The sequence below is a fragment of the Ciconia boyciana genome, chromosome 7 (assembly GCF_034638445.1).
Source record: "Ciconia boyciana chromosome 7, ASM3463844v1, whole genome shotgun sequence".
NCBI lineage: Eukaryota > Metazoa > Chordata > Aves > Ciconiiformes > Ciconiidae > Ciconia > Ciconia boyciana.
Window position 1 is genome coordinate 57155354 of NC_132940.1, and position 26020 is coordinate 57181373.

The 26020-nt window shown below is 41.3% G+C and overlaps 2 protein-coding genes across 2 annotated transcripts; both read left to right on the forward strand.

The window, feature by feature from the left end:
* The first annotated feature begins 3788 nt into the window (after positions 1–3788).
* AHSG (alpha 2-HS glycoprotein) lies at positions 3789–9957 on the forward strand. The gene is made up of 7 exons (XM_072868828.1): positions 3789–3992; positions 5006–5116; positions 6365–6449; positions 7342–7505; positions 7797–7910; positions 8713–8793; positions 9679–9957. Exons 1-7 carry the CDS (start codon positions 3789–3791, stop codon positions 9955–9957), a joined length of 1038 nt encoding a protein of 345 aa, XP_072724929.1.
* Positions 9958–15826: 5869 nt separating this feature from the next.
* Positions 15827–25714, forward strand: FETUB (fetuin B). Its single transcript, XM_072868501.1, has 7 exons — positions 15827–16048; positions 20432–20542; positions 21945–22032; positions 22573–22739; positions 23687–23800; positions 24720–24809; positions 25292–25714. The coding sequence occupies exons 1-7, from the start codon at positions 15827–15829 to the stop codon at positions 25712–25714; spliced, it is 1215 nt and encodes a 404-aa protein (XP_072724602.1).
* Positions 25715–26020: the final 306 nt, after the last annotated feature.

The window sequence follows — 26020 nt, forward strand, 5'->3', positions numbered from 1 at the left end:
TTTGCAGATGACACAAAACTGGGAGGAGTGGCTGATATGCCAGAGGGTCATGCTGCCATCCAGAGGGACCATGACAGGCTGGAGAAATGTGCTGACAGGAACCTCATGAAGTTCAACAAGAAGTCTGAAATCCTGCATCTGGAGAGGAATGACCCCATGCATGAATATATGCTAGGGCCCACCTAGCTGGGAAGCAGCTTGGCAGGAAAGGACCTGGGGGTCCTGGTGGGCACCAAGATGAACATGAACAAACAACGTGCCCTTGCTGCAAAGAAGGCTAATGGCATCCCAGGCTGCACTAGGCAAAGTATGGCCAGCAGGTCAAGGGAGGGGATCCTTCCCCTCTGCTCAGCACTGGTGAGGCTACTGGTGAGGAGCTACCAGTTCTGGGCTCCTCAGTACAAGAGCGACACGGACATACTGGAGACAGTGCAGCAAAGGGCCATGAAGATGATTAAGGTACTGGAGCATCTCTCTTATGAGGAAAGGCTGAGAGAGCTGGGACTACTTAGCATAGAGAAGGCTTCAGGGGATCTTAATGTTATAAATACGTGAAGGGAGGGTGCAAAGAGGACAGAGCCAGGCTCTTTTCAGTGGTATCCAGTGACAGGACCAGAGGCAATGAGCAGAAACTGAAATAGGAGATTCTGTCTGAACATCAGGAAACACTTTTTTACTGTGAGGGTGACGGAGCACAGGCACAGGTTGCCCAGAGAGGTTGTGTAGTCTCCCTCCTTGGAGATATTCAAAAGCCATCTGGACATGGTTCTGGGCAACTGTCTCTAGGCGGCCCTGCTTGTGCAGTGGGGTTGGACAAGATGACCTCCAGACATCCCTTCCAATGTCAACCATTCTGTGATACTGTGATTCTGTGAAAGACTTGTTCACTTCAGTGGGGTTGAGGTGTGACCTTCTGTCCAGGAGCCCGTGGAATTCAGCTCACTTTCTTGTGCTGTAAGAACTATTTGCAGCCACTACTAAAGGACAACTTTATACTATGTCCTGGACATGAGAGAAAGAGAATAGATCTGCACTGAGTTCAATGAGAAGTTATTTCTGCAATTATTGCCTCTTGAGTGAGGGTGCCAAAAAAGAGCCAGTCGTGATGGGACACAGGCCTGCAGGGAACTAATATCAGCAGTCTCACTTCCAGAAGAGAATAATTAGGCAGATCTGTGTCAGTCTATATCCAAAAGGTGAAAGACTCCTTTGTCATATTACCCGTAGCCAAACTACCTGATTACGCTTTCAAACTCCATTCCCAACCATAAAAACCAAATACCAATTTCCACACGCATACCACAAGTCACCCAGAAAGGGCTAGCTGCAAACATTCTGCATTGCACTGAGCATTAATAATCATGTGGGCACATTTCTTCACTGTGAGGGTGGTGAGGCACTGGAAAGGTTGCCCAGAGAAGTTGTGGATGCCCCATCCCTGGAAGTGTTCAAGGCCAGGATGGATGGGCCTTTGAGCAACCTGTTCTAGTGGAAGGTGTCCCTGTCCATGGCAGGGGGGCAGGGGGGTTGGAACTAGATGATCTTCAAGGTCCTTTCCAAACAAAACCATTCTATGATTCTATGATTTCTGATGCTCTGTATGCCAGCAAAGAAAGTTCATACAGTCACCAAGAGAGGAAGGTCTTGAGTAAGCCTATAGAGAAAATAAGAAGAGGTACAGTGGATTCCAAAGTATTACCTTTTTGTCCTGCTTGGTAAATGGAATACTGAATGTGAGTGACAATGGAGAGGGAAGAAAGAAGATAAGAAATCCTGTTTGCTATTTGAGTTTTTAAAGTTGTTCTTTGAAAATGGAACCTGAATTTGACTGAACTGGGTTATAAATTATATTTAGGAATACCTAGAGCTTGACTGCAGAAATATTATACATCCGACAGTATTTGCAACTCTGAAGTGGAGAAGATGTCATCTAAGAAACTGAGTAATGACCACACTACATTTATAAATAATGGTCTAAGTCCTTCGCTGGGGTAATTATATGTCACTTAGTTGAAAACCAATTATTTCAATCTGCACCTGTTGGAAGTTTGCCCCAATGTTTCACACCAGCAAAGGAAAAAGGGAATTAAAAGGTTCACATATTAGAAACTGAACTATGGGTTAAAAGTAAAGAGTAAAATACTATCTTTCTAAATCAATTTGCCATGATTCAAAAGATATCCACAAGGAACACTCCGAGTGTGTTTTTGGGACACCAAACTTTCATCCTTTAAGTGTTCCAGGCCAAAGTCAAGAAGACAAATGATCATCCACACAACAGAACAAATGCCAAACACCACCTGCTTCAAGTGAGGGGAAGAAACGAATCATTCTCAGAGCAATATTTTACTGCAAGAGCGAGGAAGAGCCTTTCTTTTCCCCAGGAATCTCTTCAATATGCAAATCCTAGTATCGAAAACTCATCTCATCCTACACAGCTGAAAGAAATCATTCCATCTTTTTAGTCTCTTTCCATTCTCCTTCTTCATCACTTAATCTGTCCAACAGAACCATTTCTATTTATGCTGTTTTCCATATTTCCAGATTCTAGGAGAGAGAGGCATGACTCAAGACTGCTTTTTTCACAAATCTTTTAGTCCCACTCACCTTATCTTGCAAGCTGAGAAATACTTATCTAAAGTGAAAACTTCTAAATATGCTGAAGTCCTCCTATTAATCTCAAATTTGCAGCTAATTCCTGAAATCCTTGAAAATGATGACAGAGTTTCAGATATTTTAAAGACAAAAGGGACCTTTACTAGTCTGCAGCCTGATCACCACCATAAAATGTGTCGTAGAAACCTGCTCTGAAATCCCCCCAGGAAAACCTTTTCTACTGGTTGAGCTAGAGTCTATCTAGCTAAAGTAATCTCAGCTTAAATTAAAGACCTTAAATGCTGGACACATCATAGAAGCTGTATTCTGCTCCATAGAAGGTTTTTGTTATCCAGTTACTGTTTTGTAAACACGTACACTGTGAATGTAAATATAAACTGGGGTCCAGCACTGCTGAGCATTTAAGCAGCTACATTCTCCTTAAAACACTTTTGTGCCCTTTAGGATCTTATGCCAAATCCTCAAATCTGTACAACATATTCCAGAAAAATTTCTACAAGATGCCTGCTTTGCAAAATAAAATTCCAGGAACTACTGGAAGTATTCAGACTATTCAGAGAAACAAAGAGCTGATGCAGAAGATTTAGAAACTATGTCTCGTTTCCTATTCCAAATGAATTCAGTAGCAAAAGTTGCTATATAATTACATTTTCTGTTGAATGCGATCCTTAGAACTGATCCAAATTCCATTTTCTAATTTATCATGTTACTGATCTCACAATTTAGACCAGTGTCTGGTGAGATTTGGGCCCTAACAGAATGTGTCCTGTTTACAAGAAAGCTTAATTAGCGCTAGCATCTCTACACATTTAACGGGAGGGATCATATTCCTTTTGCATGTACCGTATTTGGTTGGTAGAAAAGTGTCTAAAAATTGTGTTACATTTTTGCTGACGCTTTCTTCTTTAGCTGCTTTAGCAGACTTTGCAATATCCTACCTGATAAAATTTACTTTGGCCAATATTAATCAGTCAGCTTGATGTCCTAACATTTACTTTTCTCTTTTGTTGTTTGCAATGCCTCTTGGAACTGGGACAAATATCAGACATGCGCTCATGCGAAGTCTGTGGTATGTACTATATAAATGAGACCCCAGTTCTGGCTACTAGCTACCATCTGAACAGTATTCTTAGATCTTTATTTCTGAAAGGGATCGTTTTTTCTCGGGTGCCATGAAGGCACTAGTAGTTTTAATATTGCTTGTTCAGCTTCCAATTCACAAAGCTGTACCAGCAGCTCCCACTGCTCCCCTGGGCTGCGATGACCCAGAAGCTGAAGCAGCAGCTGAAGTAGCTGTGAGTTATATTAATAGCCACAGTCATCACGGATACAAGTTTGCCTTAAACAGAATTGACAATATCCGCGTGCTACCCCAGGTAAGTGAGGAGCTTGCAGGCAGAGCATTGTGTTAACCTGGAGATGCTTGGAAATGACCAACAAGCCCTGCCAAGGGCTGTATCCTCACACGGGGTAAATCAGCATGGCTCTGTTGATTTAAATGGGGCAATGCCACCTGGTAGCAGTTGAGAATCCAGGTCACTGGAATGTATCTCTCAAAGAGCAGAACACAGGGGGAGAGAGAAATCTTCAGATACCTTTGTACAATGCTAGAAAGGGCTCAGGTTACAAATGCAGCATGCTTGCTAGGGAAGATAATTCAAAGTGCTGATTCATGAGCCCAGTAGCTAATCTGGAGAAAAACTGTGAGGATAATCTTTGTGATGCAGGTAATTATTTATTGGCTAAATGCATACCTATCATAACTCCATGCTATTAGTGATTTTGTAGTAGGCATTAATTTTACCTAATATCCCATTGAGCTGACAAGGAAGCTGAATGGAAATAACTGCAGCTTGTAGTCTCATTTTCACTAAGATCTATTGCCAACATTGTAGGCATCTAAAAGGCTGTAGAAATGGTCATGAATACAATGTATGCACCTATTCAGAACCTTTGATTCTCTCAAAACACTGAAAACGGTCCCAAATATTAACAAGAATGAAACTCCATGGCTGTTTTCTACTTGTTATGAGAGAGAGGATACCAAAGTCATTTACAAGAGACTAAAACAGACATTAATGAGGTTAGAAGTGTGCCCACATTTACCCACACAAAAACACTGGTGACACTGCTTTCCTCATACTTAATACTTTTACACTAAAATAACTTAATTGGTTTAAATGGAATCACTCAGGACTCAAACCTCAGAGTCAATTTCGGAGCTAGGGAACCTCACTTCTGCCCTTCCACTCACATGTCTTATGTTATAATTGCAAAGGTTCAGGAAAAACCATAAAAGATCCTGCAGCCCGTAAACAACATGAGTATTGTTGATGGTGATGTTTTGTGAAGTAATTACTATAGTTCCTGTTGGTTTTTTTTCTTCCAGGGGCTGAATAATGACATAATGTTTCTTGAACTTGACTTATTGGAGACCACGTGCCACATTCTCAGCCCTACGCCTCTTGCAAATTGCACAGTAAGGAGCTTCACACAACATGTGAGTACCTAAAACACTACTAGCTCGGTCCAAAGGCGCATGTTCAGTATGTTGATGCTAGAGGCCAAGCTATCCTCAGTTAGATTTCCAAGCAAATGTTCTATCGCTGTAACAGCCTGTAACGACCCAATCACTTGTAACCTCCTTGTTGATTTAGTTGCCTTCATGTCATGAAGGATTTCACTCCTGGATTTCTTTCATGTCCTGTTATGTAAAGAGGACAGGTCACTGTCAGCATAACATCCCACGTACAGCTCATGAATGCCATGGAGCCTTGTTTAGGGGCTCCAGATTCAGCCCTCCGCGGTCAGCCCAGATGTCACTGGCTCGTTGCAAACTGTAGACAGGGCAGGTTGTGAATCTGTGCAAACACAACCTTCCCTTGCCTACACGTGGGGTGTTACCTAGTGAAATTCCGTCAAGTTTAGCCACCTAGTCCTCGTCAAGACTGCAGAAGAGCTATTCCCTTCAGACAAGGCTCTGCCTTCAAAGAAATGCTCGGCTGGAATTTACTGGCCCCAAATATTTTGTTCTTATGCAAGTGTGATCCAGCTGTGAAAAGCTTTCCCTAACCAAAGCAGTGAAAGTGTTGTCTGAGTACAGGCAGCTCTGGTTTCTAAGCAGAAAGCAGAGTGAGCAATTGACAATTTAAGCCTGCTGTTTCTAGAATGGGGCCCAATTCACAGAGCTCATGACTAAATTTGAATCATGATCCACCTCTGTATTCACCAGGGCTCAGATCCCATTTTCCATCTTGGGGGAGGTGACTCCAACTGTTCGCTCTTCCCAGTGACTCCAGCTTTGCCTTTGACATCTCCTCCCCTGCTGGATCACGTTGCATGTGAGCCAGCTCACGCAGGGCAGCACGCTCTGCTGTTACCATAGCCACTGACCGGCTGAGATTAGTGAGAATATTATCAAACAGCTCTGCAGGAGGTCTTAATTCATAAGTATTCATATTCTTTGCTTTTTATGAGAGAGGAACCTGAACCAAATGTCCATAATTTGGCTACCTTGGCACTTCTGATACTTTTGAGATCCAGATTTGGATCCAAATTTTGCAGCTCTGGTCTGCCTTTTACAAAATCACAGACACCAGGACATGCCTAGCAGCGCCTCTGCAATCAGACTGCTTTTGCCAGGAACGCTCAACCAGGATCTGTTCTTTTGAATTTAGTAATAGTTGCCCTTTTCAGAAATTCCTATTTATCTGAACGATGTAACACTTTGATTTTTGTCTGTCTCTAGGCAGTTGAGGGTGACTGTGATGTCAAACTGCAGAAGTTGGATGGAAAGTTATCTGTACTTGCTAGTAAATGCCACTCACATGCAGGTAAAGACTTTGTTCTTTAGGTTTGAATCTAGAAGCTGGAGTATTATTATAGCAGTGGTGACAGTTCACTAGCTTTTCTGATTCTAAAATGCTGTGTATAAGTATGGCATAAAGGATGACAGTTAATGGGTTTTCTAAACCCAGCTGTTTGGAAAGTAATTTTTTCCCCTTTTCTGATTTTATTCACCTACAAACCCAGCCTTCTCTCTTTGCTCCTCTTTACTATGACAATTAAGATACTATAAGAGTATCTGGGGAGCGAGTCCCAGATTTGACCTAGGGATTGCTGGTACTGAGGCTTTTCACTCAGTTTAGCCTCAAGAATTTGATTCCTTGTTGGTCTGAATTTACTAGAGCTTGTTGATCTTCAGAGCCCCTTTGCCAAATGCAGCTTATTTACTTAACCCAGCATTTTCAATAGTGGCATGGGAAAGCGGAACCTCTATTCTGCATGTTCTGTACGAGATCTCTTTGCTCTGTACGAGAAGTCTTCAGTACTACTTTCAAAACTGGTGAGTGAATGAAACAACACACTCACGCAAACACAATTCCAATAAATTATAAGATCGTCATTTTCCACCACTCCTCGTGTGAGCTGACATCTTTTCATTGGTGTGATGGATAGTTTGCCAGAAAGAGAATTTATTAAAACCTGAGTAAGAACATTCAAAATGCGCTATTGAAGTCCACAGGACTTTTGCTTGCAGAAAAGACTCGAATGGCACAAGTCGTGTGAAATACTGCCATCTATAGCCTGTACTGCAAAAATGCCTTCCACTATAATTTGGGACAGACCATGAAACAGTATTTTGCGTGACTGAATAGGTCTATAATGCCTTTCAAAACAACCTACAAGCTGATCGGAACATAACCTGTTTGGTTCCTCCTGCAGACTCGAGTGAAGATGTTCTCCAGCTCTGCCCTGGCTGTCCACTGCTGGCAAGTTTGAATAACACTGAGGTATTAACAACCGTTACAGCTGCACTCAATTACCACAATAGCAAAACTGCTGATGCTTACCTCAGACTTCTTGAGATCGGAAGAGCCAAAATACAGGTAATTGCTAGAACTATGTCTAGCCTTCCACGTAAGTGGAATATTTCTTCTGTGGTAATTGTGCAGTGCTATAGCTAGTTATGTTTACAAACAGATTTAGCGTGCTCTAATTTGCCCTACTGAATTGCCGTTGATTTCCCAAGCATTTTGTGTCATTTTAGCCACGGGATTCCCTTTCACTTAGTGGGAGATGCAGAGCTAGAAGCCACAACATTTGCCTTTTTATTTTTTCTCAGCAGCTCTGCAGTTTCACAGTGCAAAGTCAGTTAAACAATTTTCCTGTTTTATCAGGCTCACCCAGTGCATATTGTCTCTGTTGAGTTTGCCGTGGCTGCCACAAACTGCTCAGCAGAAGAAGCTAAAGACAATGTGGAGGCTTGTCAACTGCTGCCTGACAACCAGTCTGTAAGTATGCCGGTACCCCAGTCCTGATCTCGCCAGCTCAGAGGTAGAAAAGCGGCATGCTGTGATGCGCTCGCGCTTCTGCAGGAACAGACCTTTGTGAGGATGAAAGTGCAAGAGTTGTATACCATCGTGATATGCTTTTCAATATATAATTCCTAAAGCTATATCACACCTTTCTTTTCTCTCTGAGGTATCTGGACTGAATCCTGATGTATTTGAATATATTTCAAAAAGGCCTGAGGACCAAAGTGTCCTTAACACAAAATATTTTTAATCAACAGAATATATATTATTGTTTACTCTTCTTAACATGAGCACCTGAGAAAATCAGGCTCTTTGTACTGGACAGTACACAAACACATAACAAAAGGGCAGACTGTTTCACCTTCCTACAACTTAAGTGCTGTCAGTGTGCTTTGTTCTGATACAGAGGCTCTTGAGAGAATTACACCATATACTGTATCATGCTAAAAGTCTTCTTTTGTTTCTGATGAAATTGAGTCCTAGGCAGTTTTAGTGGGTGGGAACCTTTTACCTAGATTCATACATATTCTTTCCCTCCCTCATATCCAGACATACAAAGGAACTTACTCTAGAAGAATACAGGAGTTTCACTTATTTGCTGGTTATGCATTTAAAGAGCTTCGCTTTTGAGTCCAACAGACTAAAAAGCAAGCACTTTACTGCTCAGATAAAACATGAGAAGATGTAGCTATTTCTAAATGTACTGAAATTAAAAATTGTAATGCCCGTCTCCTCTATTTTACAACTGTTTTCTCTTGACTGTGTTCTGCTTTGCTAGAATTTTGGATTCTGCACAGCAACAATGGTAATGAGCCCCTCAAAGGACCTCAAAGTGGACTGCCAGCTCTACGGACATCAGGTACCAACTCCAGATATTCCCTTCCTTTCCAGAGTATTCTAGCCTACTAGTACTGTTAGAAGCAATCACCCAGAGTTTACCTCTTTCACTGTAGATTGCATTAGCTACCTGTGACAACTTGAGTTTAACTTTGTACCCTAAAAAACGAGGTAAGGTAGCTCCTGATTATCCTGTGGATTTCTGTGCCAGGAATTATGTCACCTCTGCCATCCATGCTTGACACAGTTTGTTCTCCTACCCCTCCAGGAGCTTCACATGTCTGGTAGGGCAAAGGGAACCAAACTCTGTTCAGCTGGGGGGATGGGGCAGATATATGTAAAAAAGTAAATGAGCCATTGTGGTAGATGAAATCAGCTGGGTTTTTTTGCTAGTAGTCCTTAGATGTGACTGAATTCAGGGAGCCTGACCTGCACTGCTATAGCAAGAGGAGGGAAACGTATATGCACTGGACCTGAGGGCTCTCCAGGTATTTTAGCCTCCATTTGGCCTGAGAAGGGCTAGGTGGTGGTGGAATACTTCCTATGGACCAGAGCTCTTGGTAACACAATAGTGATTAGCTGTCTAGGAGGTATATGAAAGACAGAGTAAGACAGATGGTCTTGAATGTTTCACTGGCTGCACAGGTGGCCCTGAAAGTTCACATAGCACAGAATTGGGTGCTAATGATCCACTGGATATTAAAAATGTGTTCCTGGGCTCCTGTCTATGTGTTCAAATGCAAATCAAATACAAATCCTGACCATTCTGTGATGGTCAGGAACAGTTTGTACCTGGGGTGGAGGCCTATATCTAGTTAGGAGCAGGGTACCTAGTAAAATATCAGTGACCTGTATATTATAAGCCCCAAGTCACTGAACACAGACACAAACTGTTTTTCTTTTCCAGCCTGGAGTTACCTACTCTCAACCAGGTCAAGATACATCAGCAGGACTGCTGCCCAATGTTGTACAAGGCTTCACAAACCATAACCTCAGGCTTTCCCACAATAGCCCTGCTGCATCTGAATCCAGCTCTTCAGAATTTCCTACTTCCATGCTCTCAGCAAAATCTGTAGCAAAGAGAGCAGTTGCAGAGGTTGCTCAGCATGACAAAGTACCTCGCCCAGTTGGCTTTGTGCCTCCTCCTCCTCCATGCCCTGGGAAGATTCGCCATTTCAAGATATAGGCTGTGTTACAGACATGGCAATACAGATAACTGAAGGATCAGCACGTAGCAGCAGCCTCAACACACAGACCACAACATCAAGTGCGAATACGTGAGAATGCTTGACTCTGAGCCCAACTGAGTTTTACCCTCCAGAGGGCAGAGCCGTGGCCAGGATCTTGCAAAGACCTGCTTCAAAATATAGGTGATTACAACATATAGAGTTGTTTTCTCTATGTACAGGGATGCTCTAGCTAAAATACAGAAAATATTGTTTCAATGAAACTGTTGTAAGAGCTATACAACAGTTGTAGCTTTGTGATAGAAACACCACCTGAAAGGTTACTTCACAATAAAATGTTCAATAGAAATGCTTTGGTACCTTCCATCTGTATATATTTTCATTTAGTTGCAAGTATCTCCTTCAGAGCATTATGAGTCATATTCTGGGCTTGATTTCAAAAACAGTAAGCTCCTGCACTTCTCATCAGCTTCGCTGGGATGTGTGGGTGCTGAGCACTGCGGAAAATCAGGTCAGTCCTTTCTTTTTATCATGCACCAATAATACTAAAGAAGTGGCAGGAAAAAATGTATTTATCCCTTCCACTTGTAGTGTTTCCTAGCATGCACCTACTTTTAATATCCACTAGAAGTACCTCAATACTTTTGGACATGGCATAAGAGCATCCCTGCCTATGAAAAGAACAAAGAATCGGGACACATTCATTGCTGCGCAGGCTGAAAGCATCAATCCTTCCAGCCAAACACATGTGTATTCTCTGTCTTCCAGCAGATACACAGGTGCAATATGGTCACGGGGTACTGTATGGCCTGTGTGCGTGTGAGGGAATACCAATTCAAGGGAATAAAAATATACTACAGACATGTATCTCATATAATAGGACCCAGACAGTGATGGCAATTTACCATTGTCCTAGCAGTCAAACCTTCCCTGAATTTCTGACATGTTAGAAGCAAAATCTATTCTAAGTAGAGAAGTAATAAGGGACAGGGGCCAGAAGGATCTTTAGTGCCAGGCAGACTGGAATTCTGCAGGCCCGGGGGAGCAGTCTCAAAGACAGTCATGAATCTTTAACCAGGAACAGCACTTGCTACAAGATAATTATCATGCAGGCAGCAAAAGCTGCAGAACACATGTCATTTCTGAACTGTTTCAAATAACCTATCCTGTTCTCTTAGTTACAACCTTCCAGTATTCAGTAAGCAACACAACTAACATTTGTTCGTGGTGACAGTGCAACGGGTTGCTAAACAGAAGGGTTCTGCTCTGCTGTGTCAATGGGGAAAGGAAAAGCCATATGCACTTGCACCAGTGCTTCAACTGGGTGTGTGGAGGGCAAAAAAAAAGGGAAATCAGCCCAGACTCTATAAGGCATAGTATAACGTGATGGCAACATACTGCTGACAAGCTCTCCCCATGAAGACAGCAGCTCTCACGTTTCAAGAATATGCTGAGTTCTTGCAGGAAGTGTGTTGCAGGCAATTGCACAAGCTACTGCCAGTCAATTGCTCAGTGATTTTTTGCTTCTCTGTAAAGCAGTGAGTCCAGTATGTTCTGCATGCAGACATTCGTTTAAAAAGTGCTAGTATTAAGCTGTATAAATTTCTTGAAGCAGTAAGGTAGGTGGTCCTCCCATCCCGCTGCACGAGACACAGTACAGGATTTAATGAAATGGCCACTATGATGACCTGCATTACTATAACATCAGATACATGAGACTGAGTTTTTAACTCACCTGGAGCAATTAGTTTTCCTAGCTTTTTATTTTTAAAACTAGGAACTGCCTTAACCAAACCATGCAAATTGTCTTGTATATAATGAAGTGGGCACTAAGTTATAGAAGAGACAGCATTTTCCAGGCTTAGAAAAGTCTCTATCTGATGGCAGAAACAGTATGTTTATAAAAGGGATCCCTGCCCATGGGGATCTCTGAACTGCAGAAGTGCATTTTCTTGTTGCCTTTTCTGACCACACAAAGCAAGGATACGTAGCAGAACATCTGCAGCCTCCACACTTCACAGATGTTCTCCTACACCTGGCCTAACTACTCCATTGTTTCCTAAAACAGGGAGAAAAAAAAAAAGGCAGAATTGCTCTGTGCTCTCTTATGATTCCAGTTAGTAGCTGCACCTCATCTTCTTTCTCCTTAACACTTGCCCTCTTAAGGACACATTTTGCCCTCTTCAGGATATATTTTCCATGACTGCTTTGAAGCAGTCACTTTGTCTCCCCCAAGTATGGCCCTGTATTCATGCACCTGGACCTTAGTAACAGATTCAGTATTTAGTAATAGATTCTCTGGGCAGTGAGTGCTATGAAATGGCAATACATAAAATACAAATGCCTCCTTCCCTGAAATGCAGCATGAATAGTTTTGTCAGGTCTGCATCACTGGCTGACAACGTTTTTCAGCTTTTTCAAACCCCGTTTTGCTAAAGCATATGTACTTCATGTGCTGCTTTGGCTGGACATGCTCACATTTCCCAGCTGTGTCCATGTTTTGAGGTCAGCTACTTCAACAGAGAAATTTTTTCCTTTCCAGTGGGAGGAAGAGTACAAAGAACAGAGTCAGGGGTACAACAATTCCCCATTATAAGAGGCACCGACACAGCCAGTACTAACTGGCACCCATCTCCATAGAAATGCCATGTACTGTAAGGATAAAGAAAATGAGTTATTATCCTTTAGCCACAGGGGAAGCATTCCCAGGCACAAGGAACAATGTGAGGGACTCCGCATTGCTGCTTCTGCTGTTCCTGTGCTATGGCTACAGCAGTGTTTCTCAACATTCATCCCTTGTATCCCTTCCCTCCAGGATACAGTCTGTACATTATCCCTCACCCTGAGTTTGCAGAGCAACTGGTGACACATGAGGTGGCTCAGTCTAGCAGCCATGTGCCCCTTCTGTCCTGCTATCTGAGTTTTCCACCTCTGCCACCAACCAAAGTCTTCTTAGAACAGTTTCAGCCCCAGTGCTGTTGCAGGTCTTCATGGCTGTATGTATAATCCCACCCAGCTTTCTATGGACATTCCCTGGCACAGGTTTTGGTGTCTCCCAGAGGAACATGCTTTGAGCCCTGCTGGGCTAAAGAGCTGAGATTCTTTATACCACCAGTAAAAAACCATGACAATATATAAAATTTTAAAACCCCCAAACTTTAGAGTAGTATTAAATAGAGACAATTACATCCTTCACTTGCACTTTTCCTTCCTCACTCAACACAGGGGCAACCCTCAAACCTAAAGGTACTCGGTATCATCCAGCAGATAGCTGTGATCACAGAGACTCCCATGACAGAAAATGAGGGCCAGGGAAATGGTTACCCAGCTTCTGGTATCCTTCAAGGTGAAATACTGCAGAATTGCCCCTTAGTAGAAAACCAATGACTTTCACTGGGATTCTCCGCAAGTAATGGCAGTTGTCACTTCTCCAGATTTTGAAGATAACAGCCATTTGTACAGCTATTCACCCCATCTCCAGCCTGGAGTTCCTGACAGGTTAGCCACAAGGCACACCGCTGTCATTTCAAACTAAAGTTTCTCCAGGCAGAATTTTCCATGACCCTTTTTCATCTGTACTCAGCAAATCACCGGAGAATCAACAGTGACCACAGTGCAGACTCTTAGCTGGCAAATCAACCTCCAAATTCAGCAGTGAGGGGTAAGTCAAGGGTACAAATAAACCTGCACAGCTTAGCGTGTGCTCTGTGGTACTATGGGGCGAGCAGCTGAGTCAGTGAACGGCTCCCCCCCAGAGTCACAGTCTCTGGTCACATCAGGATTGTATTATTTATTGTTGCTGAAAAGGAATGAAAGCAGAGCACTGAGTAGTGCTAAAATAGTTAAAATAGTGACATTGCTGGACTGATTTCCTTATGATTCTCCTGTGGCTTCCTACAATTTAACCTGGGGTAGGCTGTGGCGGTGGTTAGAGAAGCCAAGGAGCTAAAGATTAAGCAGGTGGGACTCTTTTCCTTGAGACAGTTCTGGCCATACAATATAAGGGAGACAATAACACTGAACAAGATAGAAAACTAAGGTCCTAAATCATCCGGCCAAGAGGCAGTTACAGGATAAGTAGCCGCAGTTCACAGAGAAGTCTGGGCTAAATCTGGGAGAGCTATGCAAGGTCATGTGAACTGGCAAAGAAACAACTGGATGTACGTTTTCCTTGATTCAAAGTACAAAAAGAATAATTTACAGGCAAAAAAAGAGCAAGAGGTGCCTTAAGGAGGAAGGCATCGGCTACAAGAAGCCAAACAAAGGCAGCTCACCCTCCATTTTACGTTACACGCTCTCTCTTCTTTAAAAAGTTATTTCTGCTAGATTCTCCTCTTCAGACCTTTGGCACCAAGACGAGCGTAATCAGCCCCAGCTCTGTAACTTTCTTACAGGCCACCTTCCTCTCCCCTCCCCTCTCAGCATATAATTTCAGACGGTTCTTATTTCATCACTAAGTTTGGTTCTCAGGCAATAAAAATGCAGCAGCATGTTACAGTCAGCAGAGGAGTTCATATGCAGCTGTTCCTGCCTCTAAATCCACAGGAATATAAAGCTAGGCATTGCCAGGCAGGGGCTGAAACCAGGTACAGCCAAAAAGTTAAGATGGGAGGAGATACAAGGAAACAAGACTTGCTCTTTGGCATCAGAAACAACATGTAATGATGGCAAGTTCACAGAGTACTTTGCACAATGTGGCAGTGAGAACAAAGTCAGAAGTTGGGGGAAGATGGGGTGAAATAGGAAATGTTCAGGGATCAGGGAAATCAGAGTGGGGGGTCAAATACCTGGTAGGTGTCAATAAATTGAGAGTTTTGGGCAACAAAAGATGATTGGGCTGGAGTCAAGGCATTGAGTGGGAACAAATCCTGAAATGGAGTCTTCGATAGCCTAAGACCATTTTGATAGCCCTAGTTCACTTGTCTATTTCTTCCAACCTCTTACAGCAGCTCATTTTGCACCTTCCTACCAACAGAAGTGAAGTCTTTGGGGTGAGAACACAACTTACCACATCTGTGCTACTATATTCAATTACAGTGAATGTTAAGTCCCAAATAAACACAACAGAAATCTCTGCTTAAAAGCAGACACCATGATGAAACCCTTAATTCTTTACATTGCCTTGTTATCATGTTATCTAAGAGTATTTAACGGCTTGAGCAGGCCATTTATCCACAGGCTTCGTGACTGGACTTGAACTTCATTTTGCTGGCTTGGCTTGGGCTAAGGGCTAACGTTCATCTGTACGTATCCAACTGAGTAGAAATACTTGAAGAATGAATCCAAACCAAGCTTTCTATCCCAGTCAAACTGACCACATATAACAGAGAGTCAGTATATTTGTTCACAATTAGCATTTAACAATACAAAGTGTAAAATCAGTCAACCTTGTGGCCCTTATCCAGTTCCCGTTCAAATTACTGAGACCTTTGTCATTATCTTATTTGGGAGAAGAACTGTATCACTGACAGAACAGAAGTGGAGCCAGACCTGTCCTGCATGTAGGTTTATTTAAGCAATTCTGGTTTCGTAAGAAAGCAGCTTTGTGTGTATAGTCTTGTCCCTTGCGATGAGGTCAAAGTTATACGATCTGCCCAGTGAAGTCTGAAGTGGAGATGTAAAGCCAGAAGGAGAAAGTGCTCTCTGGTCTCAGAGGGAGTGACAACACTTTCATAAAACCTTGTAATCATTAACTTAGTGTATGCTGTTGCAGCTGTAGGTTTAAAGGTGATGGTCAGTATACAATAAAAAGGGGCTACAAGTTTATAAAGAGACACAGCTCCATTACAAAAGTCTGCTATTTCATGCAAGTCAGCCCCTCCATACTGACTTACCATTCTGATCTGCTGCACTGGTTTTCTAAGCAGAATGGTTTTACTTGTTTCAATGCTCTTTGGCATACAGGCGCTTTGCTCCTGGGCTGCCTCTCCTCCTGCCAGAGAGGCACTGACTGCATTGCTTTCCCCCACCTGCGATGACACTGCAGTAGAGGAGGCTGCAGATCTGGCTCTTCATCTGATCAATGCTGACCGAAAAGAGGGCTACATACTCAGTCTCTACCGAATTTTCAATGTCCGAGAACATCCTCAGGTAGGTTACCTGCTTGTTCTCTATCTGTTTCTCCCATGAAGAGCCCTGTGTCTATCACTATTCCTTAGCAATATCTATTTGAACTAAGAAATATTTCAAAAGGCAAATGTAAAGTTACATTCACAGGACTCCAGAGGACATGTCAACTTTACACACAGATGACTAGAAACAGTTTCATCACCACTGTGGGCAATTAGAGAGCAAATCTCAGTCACGATTCTCTGCTGCCTGCCCCTGGAATAGCTCCAGGCATCAGTTCAAATTTGGTGTGAAACACCACTACTCTGATTTAATTTCATTTTACACCTTCCTCCCACTGCCTTGAGCAGTTGGAGTGCAAAGGCTATTAAGTCATCATTCGTTTTGCACAAAACATGTAAGCACTAACAGGTGTAAACACGTCCAGCTTGGGACCAGAGAATTCTTTCACAGACCTCTAAATGATGACTCATTCTCCAGAAGAAATCTGAAACCAGTTCAAGTGCAAAAATTACACTGGAAATACCTATGGAATATCACTCATATCCTCAAGTATCTTATTTCTCTGTGTGTGCTTAATTTATTACTATTTTGTGTTACAATAGCTGAATCTACTGGCACTAGCCAAGGACAACCTGAAATGAGTGCACAAGGTCCAAAACACATAAGGCACTGTGGAAGCATGCTACAAACATTCCCTGCCGTGCTTGCTCACTTCCCATAATCTTACCTGAAAGGCTGAGTTCTGAACCCTTAAAGAAAATCAGGCTCATTGCCGGATGTTTAAAGATCTGTACTGGCAAGGATATGACACTACCTCCTCCTGCTCTCACAAGGACATAGTTTCTGCAGACACACCGTGGCATCCAGCAATCTGAGATCTCACAACTAAAGATGCACACTTTGCTGTGCTTTGCACTGTGTTCTCTGTATTGCTTTGCTCACATGACAGAATGTGCCCACTAAGCAACTGGATCTGGTCTCTTGAGAATTTTTTCCACACGGGATGCCTCTGAGCTGGCCCAGAACCCACATCATCAGTCATGGAGTTAGGTACTTAGCCCCCACCCTGGGGCTATGTCCTACTGACAATAATTAGAGGACCCCTATGACCACCCTAGAGTGCAGCATGGTGGGTGCAGACATACTGTAAACCACTTCATTCGTCTCCCTGCTTCTCCCTTCACCTGTGCCAAGTATATCTCAGCACAGGAGAATTTTGGTCCTTGTTTGTGATTTGGTCTGTCACTTAATTCCCTAGAGACTTAACTTATTGCCTTAGGGCATACTTTGCTCTTTGTTCATTTGGGGGTTTAATTTACTTTTATTCTTATTTTTTGCATCTAATATGCTTATCCCGTAAATAAGGTGTTTCAAGACACTGCAATAACAAACTAGACAATCTAAGCCCTTTGTCACATTTTTGCTGCTGCAGGGACTGAGTACATAAGAAGAAACAGCCAGCTATGTCAGGCATGTTCATGGACAGTAACAACCTTATGCAACCTTCTATTCCCCTCAAAAAAATACAGAAATTTTTTTTTTTAATCAGTCAGTGGTCCTTCCTCCCATTTTTTTAACCAACACTCAGGATAAAAACATTTTCAAAGTTACTTCAAATTCAAATCTGCCCTTAAGCAACCTCTGGTTCAGTTTTGCTCTGATTGAAACTAATGAGCCATCTGGTATTAACTTATATACAAGTAGGACAGAACCTTTCTTTCCAACGATACTCATTATTAACTTCATTGACAGGCACTTAACCAAAATTACAAAACATGCCAAAATATTTAATTTCTTTCCCTTGCACCAGGTCGCTCTGCCACAAAGGCGACGCTGCGCTCCTGCCGCATCTCTGCTGGCTCCCAGGCTCCCCAGCATGCGTTGCAGCAGCAATCCTAGCATCAGCAGCGCTGAGGAAGGGATCTTTTTGGCCATGCTAAAAAGATAGAAGTTTTTATTTAATACTGAGCAGATATCAAAAGGCCTTTGCATAACGGTCTTTTAATGAAAATTAAAATAAGGATGATGAAACCTTCAGAGATCTGCTGAGCTCTGAATAAACCCCAAATTATCCTTTCCCCAGTGGAGGATGATACATACAGGGGCAGCTAGACAAAAAGATGTATAGATTTCATAATAACCTCACATGCATATTAGAGCTGATATTATACAAGAGAGCTACAGGCAACAGGAAATACAGTTAGGTCCACCCTGGTTGCATTTAGTATTTCCGAGATCACCAAGCTTTGCAATCAGTCTTCATGATTCATCTGAGTAAACCCATCTAACATCAAACGCATTTGATTATAAGAACATTTCTTTAATGAGATATGTGTGTGCTTTTGCCTGCAGGATATATGAACAACCTGAAAGCTCAAGTCACCAGTCCCAGCTTTGGGACCCCTGAAAGATACACATTTTCCTTGGCTATTACTTCTTCACGCAGGATAGTCTTAGCGATGTTTTTTCTCGCAGAGGTTATATTTGAAGTTACAAGCTTGTACCAAATGCTGCACTACTCAAAAACCACATTTTCAGCAAATGGCAATTACTCTTTGACCAGTCTTACTTTCTGCTTAGTGATTTAACCTATATTAGCTACCATATTAAGGAAACATATTATTATGGTATTTAGGTACCTTGTGTGTAAACAGAAAATTACAATTAGTTCCTTCCACAGAAGGATCTATGCAGCCAGGTGTGGGGATACTGCCATGCCACTGTACACAGTGCAGCTGCACCTCAGCTTCCCTCTTTGTCAAAATAGCTTTTGATCTTTTCACGACCTTCAAAATGACACTTATAATTAAACCTCAGGATTAGTGTAGGCAAACCCTGAGAGCTCAGTGCAAGGCATTACCAGATTACTTCATAGAACACTTCAGGGAAAAAAGAGGATCTGAAAATATAAAAAATGGTATAAAGCATGTTAAGTTGCATATGTAAGAATGTAACTTAGAGACAAAGCTTACAGAACAATTTACTCATTCTTTTTATTTATTTTCTATTTATTTTGCTCTTTTATATTTAATGTGTTTAGTATTACGTTTACAAGTATATATGGTAGAGCTCACATAAAATCACCATCCCAGTCTCTTTCCAGAGATCTCTATACTGTGTGACCAGAATAGTTTGTATCACTCGGTCTCCTAGAACTCAAGAACAGATACCTCTTAGTGTTTTTCCAAGCAGTACAAAAACAAAAAAGCCATCAGTACGCCAGCCTTTATGTGCCCTATTGACTGGTATTTAGTGGTTGTTAAACAGAAATCAAAACTGAAGCCAAAATTGTACAGATACTGGCCTCAGACTTCTACAAGGCTCTTGCCCCTTAAAGTGCTTTCTCTATAAACCAGTGAAATCCACTAGGAATGAATGAATACTGCTCTCATTCAGTTTTGTTTTTTCTCCCTCTTCAGCAAAGACATAATCTCAGTCTAAACATGCAGCTAACACTCAGACCTAAGTTCTTTAGGATGTATAAATGACAGCTGCTCTCTTTCCAGCTTTCCACTACAGAAAATAAAATATGATCCTACTAAGCTGTATCCTTGATAAATATCCTGGAAAGGTGCTTACCCATATCTACAGTGGAAGCAGAACCAGGAGCTGAACCATGCAGCATCTCATCTTTCTGTACGCCATGATATAATCACCAGATATATGGAGCTGTACTTTTAGTCTTTCCCTGTCCCTCTCACATGGAAACATTTGCCCAAAAGTTGAGCCCTAACTGCTTTGTGCACCTGTGCTGCAGTGAACTGAATAAAGGTTTCTGGACTTAAGCACAGGCTCAGAACTCAAGCACTGGACTGAAGCTTCAAGTGAGTCAGAGACATCCATGTAGATATGCAAGGTGCCTCATAGCACTTTCTGATATCTGAGAGAATATTTGTCTGCATCAACGCAGTCATTGCCTCTTTATGGCAAGTGCAAAGCATCCATACTTGAAGAAGACACTACTCTAAGAAATAAGATATTTCTGTTTCTAATGCCTACTGGGAATGTTCCATGTTGGCAGTTTTTCATTATTTGTGGTATTTATTGTCCCATAGCCTACCTTTCAAATCTAATCATAAAATGCAGTTAACGATGAAAACATCTCTATGTTTGGTCCTTATTCCTGGGGTTTGGTTGGTACCAGAATCAGAAGGATAAAACTGACTCTAAAAGGCTGTTCTTTAATTAAAGCTGGCTAGACGCATGACCAAGCCTGTTCTAACAGGGCCTGAATCTCACCTGATTTGCCACTGTTGAGAATTTGTCCCACAGAATCTTTAGTTTTCAGGATATCTGTGTGTCCCACCTGTGTGTTTTGTGTTTCTCCATCTCTCCCTTTTCTGTGTCCCTGCTTTGTTCTGTACAAAACTGGGATATGACCCTTTCTTTTTTTGTTTTCAGGAGATGACTGGTTCTGTCTTCTATCTCATCTTGGATGTAGTAGATACCGAATGCCATGTACTCAGCAAAAAGTTGTGGAAGAACTGTAAGGCCAGACTTGCTCATAGAACTGTAAGGATTTTATTTTCTTATTTAATCTCAGGTATGATGAGTTACTCAGGTACTACTGATGACAGTAAAATCCCTACACATGCATTTTTAGGAGGCAGCAGAGCTTAGAAGAAATCAAAACCAATTTTTTAAGGTCCACAGTTTTCCTCTGTACTTTCTAATCAGTTTATAGACTGGTAAGATTTATTTTTTAAAATGAAAATGAAAAGAAAGTTTTTGACCAGACCTAATAAGTAGACATAACTAAATAGCCATGCTAGGGCACTATTTAGAATAAATGGTTTGCTTTTTATAGCAACCCTGTAAGAATTTATTTTAAAGACAGCCTGTCAAGAAAGGAATAAAAGAAACTCACTTTTATATAACATGCGATTTTTGGTTTAGTTTAATTCCACTTTTATTCTGACAACTTTGCAAAAATTGTACTGAAAGAGGAAAAAAAAAGAAAGCTCAGCAAGATAAGCTGCAAAGACAGAAAGTGATCTAAGACTGTTGCTACAGGTGACCAAAATGATTCTGAACAAGTGAAAAAAAAACCTTATAAAATGAAGAATGATGAGAAAGAAGCTTCACAGGTGAAAAAAGAGAAGTTATGATTACATTGTCCTGGGCTGCTGCTTAGGTCAATCAGTTTCCATTTTTAAATGAAAAACTGGAAAAAATAAAAAGAATTCTGCTCACTTCTGCTTACAGCGCTTTCAGCAGGAAAAGGGTGCAAAGAATATATGGTTGATATGGCTTCTGTGAAGTCAAGAAATGTATGTCCTAGAGGCCTTGATCATACATGTGGTAATATTTAAGAAGCACTCTGAGAATATACATTCAACTTTTAAAAATAAAGGCACAGTGGATATTAATAGGCCAGTATTTTTTTCTGCCATAAAGTCAGAGTTTCTTTGTGTTCAAGGGTGATCTTACTGTGCCACAAAACTGATTTAGGGTCTTTCCTACCACTCTCCTTCCTTACTATGGACATAGGGAAAAGCAGGAAGCTGGAAGACAGGTGACTGGATCCAGACACTCTGAGCTGATCTCCAGATTTAAGTTCTCTGTTGGTTCTAGACATAGACCCAGCTCCTGGTGCGGGGGCCTGGCCAGGGAAAGCACTCTGTGACACTTGGGCACTTCTTAGCTGCCAGAAGAGTGGCCGTGTGTAGGCGATCCTGCAGACAAGCACTGTGCCTGTATAGCTCAGAATTACACCATGGGAAGATCTGGCCTTTTCTTTCTAAAGGAGATACTTAGAAATGTGCTTCATTGCCATTTGAGTATTAACACAACTTTATTCTTGAAAAGAATTTCATGACTGCAAGGAGAAAATGAACCACTCACTGTCTAGGTACTAGATGATCAGTGCAAAGGATGCAATATTAATTGTTTCTAAATGTTTATATTGTCTTAGGTTTATGGTCAATGCAAAGCAATTGTCTACATTAATCAGACAAGAAATATTGCTCATCTGAATAGTTATGAGTGCATTTTACAACCAGGTATGTCTTTATTTAACACACTCACTTTAAAAGAGGACTGGAAAAAAAATCTTTGCCATATAGCATTACTTTAAATTTTAATTGTAATTATGGTACCACAGTGTCTCCATTAGCTTTCAGCTGCCCTAATTTTCTCAAGTCAGTGATCGTAAGTTCAGTGTGGTCCTGCAGCTCAAAGCAGTGCAGTAATAACTGTTTTCATCTCTGGGAAACCCAGCAGAGCCTCTATATGGGCTTTTACCCTCTGGTCCAAAAAGCATTTTTATGGGTTTGTGAAAGGCAAGTAAAGCAGCAAGCCCACTATCAGTAGGTTGAGCTTTTCTCTGCAGTGTCTCTGCCTCCACCGCAACATTTTTATGGGTCTGCAAGTTCATAAAGATTCAAAATCATTGGGTGAATCAAACTACATATTGTTACTCCAGGGGACTGGAGGGCAAGTGGGTAGGGTTGGGGGCATAGATGCATTTACAGTGACCTACACTATCAACATGGTCTTAGGTTATGCTTTCTCTAATGACATTGTTTTGTTTGAATAAAAAGTCCCACCCAGATATATTCACAGAGTATGTCCTGACTGCCCAGTTGATGACTGTCCAACTGAGCCCAGATATTTGGAGGCTGCTGTTCAAAGCCTTGCCAAGTTCAATGAAGAGAGTCAACAAACTCATTATTTCTCTGTCCTCAATGTCACAAGAGCTTCAATGCAGGTAAGCCAAAGCTCATCTGACTTGCTTTAGCTCTCAAGAAGTATGGATCCACCTGTTATACTTTATATGATTTGTTATGTCTTACAGATTGTTTAGAATTTGTATCTGTATAGTACAGAGAATACTTCTATGCAGAATTCTCCTGGGAAATGAGGATCTGCATTGATCCAAGACTTTGACTCCATTTATTGCAAAAAGAAGGGCTGTATGCAAAACTCAAGACACGGACTTGTGTTCCAAAGTTTAGGAAAGTTTCACTGTGAGCTCTTTCTTCTACCACCGCCATGAATTAGTGACTCCCTAGTAGAAAGTATTTAATCAAGCACAGTCATCCCTTCCAACACATACCTGTAATTCACTGAATGAGTTTAAACACAGTTTAAAACTAAGTTTAGACTAATGGAGAGTTAATGATCTCCTGGCTAAATCCCATTTGTTTACCACAGTAATATCCAGTCTCTCTAAAATTCATTATGTATAGATAACAAGGTGGTTTTCACTCTTTGTCTCAAACTGTTAGATATTACTACAATACAGTATTTAATCACTCCCATTTTCCAACCCTGAGGTACTTGCATTTCAGAAATAGAAAAAGTGATCCTGTTCATTAAAGCAGCCAGAAATTATCAACAAGGCACTGAAGAGGGTCTTTGGATATGTAGTTCTATGTGGATGCTAACTTACTACAAAAACCAAACTCATTTTAACTATAGGTAATCCATGAGTTACTAGGATTGTGCGTATATAGGAAGTAAAAAATAACCAGGCAATAAAGCAGCACTGGCAAAAAATCATTCTTCTGTAATACAACTAACAGTAATGCCCCAAGTATAACCTGTTCCTTCCACACTTAGCAGGAACTTTACATCTATTTCAAGGTCTGTAGGATTTTTCCTTCTTCCTGACACATGCACAAGGTCTGATTGCCACTGGTCTCTCATTAACAGTGGGTTGTTGGCCCTGCATATTTTGTGGAGTTTTTAATTCAAGAGACATCCTGCTCCAAAAATGACACGATTGCTGACATCTCCAAGTGCAAGCCACTTTCATCTGAACTAGCTGTAAGTACTTTTCCTTGTATAAACACCTATTTTTCAGATACTATGATTCCTCAGTGAATACTTAGCTTATCCCTTTGGTTCTTCGCAGACAAGAATCAAAGCCCACAGGTGTCTTTTTAGGGGTCGTAGCTCTATACTGTCTTGCAACTGTACAAACTGCTTTAGACTAGAGAAAACATTTCAGTAAAAGTTCTGAATTCTTACCTAGAAGCCCATGAACAATAAAACAGAAAAAAATACCATCCAGAAAAAGAGGGGTAGCCATCGCCTTACAAAACTTAAGAATCATTCTTAAGGATTTCTTCCAAGTAAACAGACATAGGCAATAAATCACAAACAATGCATAAAGAGTATATTCATACTACAATCCGGTCAGCTAAGGAAAACATTTAGGAACTAAGGAAAAAATTATAAGAGAAGCTGAAAGACTAAACGGGCATGCTGCCAAGAGATAACATTTCAAGCCCCATCTTATCTGAGATCCGAGCCATGTTACCTACAGCCCAGTAAAAACACAACTATTAGAAACAACATTTTTTCATGGTTTCTTTCACTAGTATGGTGTGAAATTGTTTTTGCCTGAAAAATGATATTATGTTCTATTACACAACTTGCCTGTGTGGGGATATTCTGCTGCAGCAGAACTTAAGTGTGCTGTTGTAGTTAGGCCTTAAGTTGCCAGCTTATTTTTACTATCGTGTTACCTAACCCTCCTTTGCAAACATAAAGCCTTTTTCAAAATGCTGCCTGCCTTTGTAAGCTTGCCAATCCCAAAATAAAAGTTTGCCCAAGCTGCTTATCCCTACAAATACATGTAGAAGCTATAACTATTCAGCCTTTCATAATCACTTATTTTACAAGATAAGAGCTAAGTATCAGTGCTACAATGTGAAAAAATGCTTGCATTTTCTTCTTCCAGCAAATAGGTTTCTGCAAAGGCTCTGTAGTAAACAGTCACTTGGAACATACACAGTTTGTCACAATATCCTGTGAAATCTACAGTCTGCAGGTATTTCTTAATCTAATCTTAATACTGCAAGAGTAATACTCCTTTACAAAACAAGAATTGAACTCTTGAAAGCCCAGCCATTTTTAAGTTTTCTTATTCACAAAGATATGGGGTTCAAGAAAGTGATAAGGCCAAATCGGGAGGAAATCTCTCTTGTGATAAAACAGACTGTTGCTAGGTGGATAAAAAGGCAATAGAATAAGTATAATCATACAGAATGTGTTCAGAATGCTCTACAAAGAAATCGTAAATAACAAAGGGACTGCAAAGAGCTATAACTGTGTAGTTACCCAAGTTTCATGCAGCTATCTCCATTGGCATAAGAAGTAGTTCCATCTGTCTGTCCTTTGAGCTTCTGTTCTGCAGCTGGTCTTTGCAGACTGGAATTGCAGCAGATCCTTAGTGTGAAGGGTGGCCTTCTTCATATCTGAAAGAATTTGTAATAGCTTCAATATAGGTGATGCTTATTGCCTGTTATTTAGGATCCTGCCACTGAAGAGGGGAAACAGCAAGCTAATCAGGCACCCGGAAAACCCAGCCAGAATCAACAACAAGCTTTCCCTTCAGAAATCAGTCCTTTCTCCCCACACCTAGGAAAAACAGTGGGCTGGGTTAAAATTCTACCCCCTTCAACTGAGGACATCTCTTCCCAAAACCTGTCAAAGGAAAATCAAAATGAAAATAAAGATGGAAAGCCACTTCCACCTGAGGCTGTAGGATCTACGCCCAGTCTTGATGGAGAAAAGACTCAAGCAGACAAACCAGATTTGACCAAACCAGTCACTGGACCAGTTATTCCCTCTTTTCCTGAAGAACTTTCTCTATCAGACTCATGCCCAGGAGAAGCAAAGGAGAAAAATTCCATCCTCCAGCCTTTGCTGCCTAAAAAGCCTACCAAAGCCTAGCCAGCATCCAGTCACCTGAACTACCTGCAACAAAATAACGGCCACGATGGCAACCTGGTCTTTCAATTTGTGTAACATCTTCAAATAAATAAATTGCTTATTACACTCTTCATCTTTGGAGTTTTCAGTTTTAAGAAAGCACAAGAATATATTAGAAAAAGAAATTTAACTGGGGCATTTTCCAACAACAGAATTTGGCTTTTAATTCTCAAATTCCTCCCGTCAGTAAGAGCATGAAGGAAAGGTAACTGCGGAGGGCAAAAGAACTTGCAGGGCTGAGACAGCCCAAACGCATCAGAAAAAAGT